The sequence below is a fragment of the Pteropus alecto genome, unplaced genomic scaffold, assembly GCF_000325575.1.
Source record: "Pteropus alecto unplaced genomic scaffold, ASM32557v1 scaffold3, whole genome shotgun sequence".
Taxonomy (NCBI): Eukaryota; Metazoa; Chordata; class Mammalia; order Chiroptera; family Pteropodidae; genus Pteropus; species Pteropus alecto.
In genome coordinates this window covers 5,555,563-5,560,466 of record NW_006442484.1, presented here as the reverse complement: position 1 = coordinate 5,560,466, position 4,904 = coordinate 5,555,563, and the positions used below count along the sequence as shown (strand labels likewise).

At 45.6% G+C, this 4,904-nt stretch overlaps 1 protein-coding gene across 1 annotated transcript in view; it reads right to left on the bottom strand.

The window, feature by feature from the left end:
* Positions 1 to 4,904, bottom strand: part of TFCP2L1 (transcription factor CP2 like 1) — a 48,813-nt gene that overhangs the window by 20,527 nt on the left and 23,382 nt on the right. Inside the window, exons 3-5 of the mRNA XM_006920995.2 lie at positions 1,583 to 1,659; positions 938 to 1,043; positions 124 to 230 (exon numbers count right to left, since the gene is read on the bottom strand). Coding sequence (XP_006921057.1) covers positions 124 to 230; positions 938 to 1,043; positions 1,583 to 1,659 — 290 coding nt within the window. The remainder of the gene's footprint in view (positions 1 to 123; positions 231 to 937; positions 1,044 to 1,582; positions 1,660 to 4,904) is intronic.

Below are 4,904 nucleotides of genomic sequence, written 5' to 3'. Positions count from 1 at the left end.
CTTTCCCTGCAACAGAGAACAGAAGCTCAGTAGGGCCCTGCCAGAGGCGTTAGGTTTGAGGAACTGCAAAATGGACCCCAAAGCTCCGGCCTCCCCACAGTGGGCAACATCCCTCCTTCTTACCTGAATGAATGCGGAGGCTCTCTTCGAAGGGTCCCACAAAAACTCGACTGCATTCAGCTGGGTCGGGCTGGCCCTGGGGTCCAAGATACCAACAGACAGTGGAATATCTGTGCACACATACACACACACAAAAGTGCAATTGTCAGCCACTCCCAAATATTGAGGGAAGGACTCTCATTACAGGTCCAAATTCCTTAACCACAATTTGAAATGCCAAAAGTTCTGAAAACTAAGTTTTGCATAACTCCTTTGGCAGAAAGCCTGACTTGAATTGCCATGAAGCTATTCAGCCTTTATACCATTTAGTGTAAACAGTCATTTTATTTTGCTGCAGAAGATTATTGTGCTTGATTGCCTGTTGGAGGCCTTCCCCGATGCTATGGGTCTATGTACCCTATTGTCATTCTAACTTCTAACTTCTGAAGTCCAAAACCCATCTGGCCCTAAGGGCTGTGGATAAAGGACTGTTGAGAGTGCCAAAGACCCCAAGATTCCATTTTCATTGCCCGTCTCTGCGATGCCCATCCTCCCCTTCATTATGTATCAAAATTCTCTAAGGCACGATCCTTCTGCGAAGCCTCCCCTGGAACTCCGACAGCAGGTCTTTGAATTCCACCTGCCTTTCTCTTCCACCAACAGGGGAACTCCCTGAGTGCAGGCCCAGCAGTGTGTTCATCTCTGTCCGCTCCCACAGGGTTTTGCACAAGACAAGAGTGTGCTAAGATGCCCAGCACAGTCATTGATCCAGATGGCATCCAAGAAGAACCCCAGTGTGCTAGAGCATCTTGGGCCTGCCCTGGCCCGGGGAACTCACCTATGTCCAAGATCCTGTCCCCGGGCCGGCTCCACCGCCAGCCCTCCAGCTGCTGGTGCTCCGTGTACTGCAGCCGGCGATCATGGAAAACCACGCGGATGATGCTCTGGGGAGTGGAGGCCGGCAGGGGACAGATGAGTGTGGGGCCAAGAAGGACCCAAGAGGAACCTACCCGCCACCTTCTGAGCCTGGGCACACTCCTTGCCCTTTAAGGCCGCTCCTCCTGGTGCTTCCTGTCCCAGCTCTCAGCATGCGCCACTCTACACCCTCAGGAGAAACCGGTCAATGCCAACGACGGTAAGAATAACAGTGCCTACCCTTTTAGCACAATTATTAAGTGCTTTGCGTACGTGGTTAATTTATAAACTTTTTGTGCAGATGAGCAAATGGAAGCTCAGAAAAGTTCAGAAGTGGCAAAGCCAGGCTGGAACCCAGAGTCTGCCAGTCTACCAGCCCATGCTACTTCAGCACTCAACACCGCCGGCCTGCCCTAGTGCCCCTGGACAACACGCTGCAGGGAACAGGAGCTCGCTCTCCCTCTGGAGCTTTTCCCCAGGTCAAGGTCATTCCTGAACCCCCACAGCAGGCCCGGGTGCTGAGGCCCCAACCAACCCCACAGGGAGGGAGAGCACCTCACAGACTTACCTTGACATATTTTGTGCTCAGATCTTGAAAGTCTCCCAGCTTCCGATTCTCCAACAGACGAATTTCATAAGACTGACCTGGAAGAAGGTTAATGGTACAGTCCCCATACCTGAGTGTTTTCAAACTAGGGGCACTAGTAAGAGGCCTTCATAACCTCCTCAGTGCCCAGCCAAGCCTCACGGTCTAGGAGCAAAGCAGAGAAGAAAGTTCATAGCCAGCTCCAATCACCATCTGAACTGAATGCCCCCATTTGTCCACCTGCCTGGTTGGGCCCAGTGCACCTCAGGTAACACACTACAAGACCCCATGAGAAATAGCACCTCTACAATTTTCAAAGAAAGAGAATCCAACAAATATCTTGAGCATTAAATTTATGAAACATAACTTCATATTTGTTTATAAAGAATGTGCCCCATACACTTGGATAGAGAACACAGCTACTTAACTCCACATTAAACAATTGACCATACCCTTCCTGAGAGCAGGTTTAAAGGAATGAATAAAAGCCTGTTAAACATTGTCTCTAATTGCAGAATGAAAAGCATTTTCCCAAGTTAAAAGAATTTCATGTATTTGAAAGGGTGTGGGGATTCTATTTGGTGACATATAACCAGCACAAGCTGGTTAAAGAATATAAATGGAAAAAAGATCCATCCATAATAACAACAAAACACTTTAAAATGTTTATAAATAACCTGAAGAAAACTACACGTTTCATTGGAAGATAAAATATAGTTTGAATAAATGAGATACACTATGTTTCTAGATGGGAAGACCATATATTAAATGTCAATTATTCCCAAGTTAAGTTTAACCACAACTCTAAAACACCCTAGCATATATCATAACTTAATAAAAGATGTTTTTAAAATAACAGAATAAATGCTTTAATCACTGGTATTGGTAAATCTGATTAGTTGTTTTAAAGAATTTTTTTAAGTAATGATAGACTCATAAGAAATTATAAAAATAGTACAGAAAGGTACTGAGCACCCAGCCCCAGTTTCCCCCAGTGGTGGTACCAGGAAATTGACCATGGCACAACACAATCAACCAGACCCAGACCTTACTCATATTTCCCTGGGTTGTATATATTCTCTCATTCTCTTTCTCTCTCTCATATGTGTTCATGGGTATAGGCCTATAAAATTTTTCTCATGTAGAGATTAGCTATTTTTTTCAGAATGCAGACCTTCAAATCACAGCAGCCATCAAAACAAGTGACCGCTGAATTAAAAAGCTATTTTCCTAAGGTTTCATTTTAACATGAATGACTACTTGTTGGACGGTCAGTATAGGGAAGGGCTTTCTGAACCTAAAATCATGGAGGAAAAGGAAAATCTAGCTATATTAAAATCTTTATAATCCATGGCTAACTATCTAAAATAACTAAAAGAGAAATGGTTAGAAAAATACTAAGACCCCTTATAGTGAGCTGAATGGTGTCCCCCACAAAAAAACACATCTATACCCTAATCACCAGAACCTATGTATGTTATATTATAGTTGGAAAAACAGTATTTGCAGATACAATTAAGAATCTTGACATGAGATCTTCCTGGATTGTCCCAAATATCCCTAAATCCAATGACAAGTGTCCTTGTAAGAGACACACAGAGGAGACAGAAAGAAGAGGAGGCTGTGTAAACATGAGAGCCGAAATTAAAACGATACAATCTCAAGCTAAGTACTGCCTAGAGCCACCAAAAGCTAGAAGAGACAAAGCACGGATTCACCTTTAAAGCCCCCAGAGAGAGCATGGCCCTGCTGGATTTCCGACTTCTAGCTTCCAGAACTTTAGGAGGATAACCTTCTGTTGTTTTAAGCCAACACATTTGTAGTAATTTGTTAAAGCAGTCACAGGAAACTAATATACGCCCCCGCTCCCCACACACACACACACATATGAATACTAGAATGGGCAAATATGAAATTAAATCATTCATTCCAAATATTTGCTGAACAACAACCATGGGCCAAATGCCGTGCAAATCCTAGGACATGAAGATGGCAGAATGGACACAGTGCTGTGTGTCAGGGAGCTCATCACCACAGCTCCCACCAGGCCCGGAAATGACGCTGGCCGAACCCAGAAATACCCACTCGCAAAGCTCCCTTCTCAGTCCTGTAAGATGGGCCACTTAGCTTTTAGTGGCCCATCTTACAGGACTGGTGGACATATAACACACACGCCAAAGCCCAGCTCTACTCAGGATGATGTGCTGGGTACATCACGTGAGATGGAAGAGGCGTAAACCTCAAACTCTTGTCCTGCCCACGTGCCAATTCAGAAGATTCAGTTCACAGAAGGGTCTTGCTGACCTAATCGACACCTCTAACTTTCTGAAAAAGCCAGAACTTTCTAACATACATTTCCAGGCTCCTGAGCCTACACTGCCTTGACAGCAACATAAAATGGAGCTTCTCATACCCTAACTGGTTTTTCCAGTGTCCTCCACCTTCCTCAAGGAAGAATGTACAGGCTCTGGCATGAGGCCCAAGGCCCAAGTGGTTATTATGTGGGTTTATGGGCAATCCAAGGCTCAGTTAATACTGACCCCAGGCTCCTCAGGGCAGCCTCAGCTTATGCCCAGTAAGAAGTATCTCCTGTGCCATATAGAGTAATTCCATTAAGTGGGGCTTTAGGCTCAAGGTCATGGCCTCCTCTACCAGGAACAGAGACCTGACACATGAGCTTCCCCACAGAATCTCCCTTCCTCAACCCTTCCTCCTGGAGGCACCCTCTAGAGTCCCTCCCAGGCACATCGCATCTCCCTGACTCAGGCCTCAGGCAGGACAGACGTCCAGCCTCCCTCCCCATGCCTACCTCAGTGCCCACACACTAGCCACCCCGCTATTCCACAGCAGCATCCATAAGGCCACAGTTCACAGTCACACACTAACGGAAGAGCAAGGTCATGAAAGCTGCATTGACCTAAGGCACATAGGCATAGCCAGACCATCTCAGGGCATGGATGGGAGCCATGGGCTATGTAAAGGCACAGACTGTGTCTGTTTTGCTCACCATTTTACTTTTTGATGCATGGTAGGTACTTAACAAAAGCTTAAACATGATTTCATAATCTTTGCAATACTACTTTGGGCTAGAACTACAGAATTAGCTACAGTAAGACACACTCCTGCCCTCAAAAGGTTAACACTCTTCTAGGTTACATCGAACAGCACAGGAAAGACAAACTCCTGCTATCAGATGGGCAACACTCATCTGGAATGGGAAGGGGGAATGGTAAAAAATGTTTGAGCAAGGCGATAACATTAGAGATGGACTCTGAAAAGTGAGCAGGATTTCGATAGCTGAGGG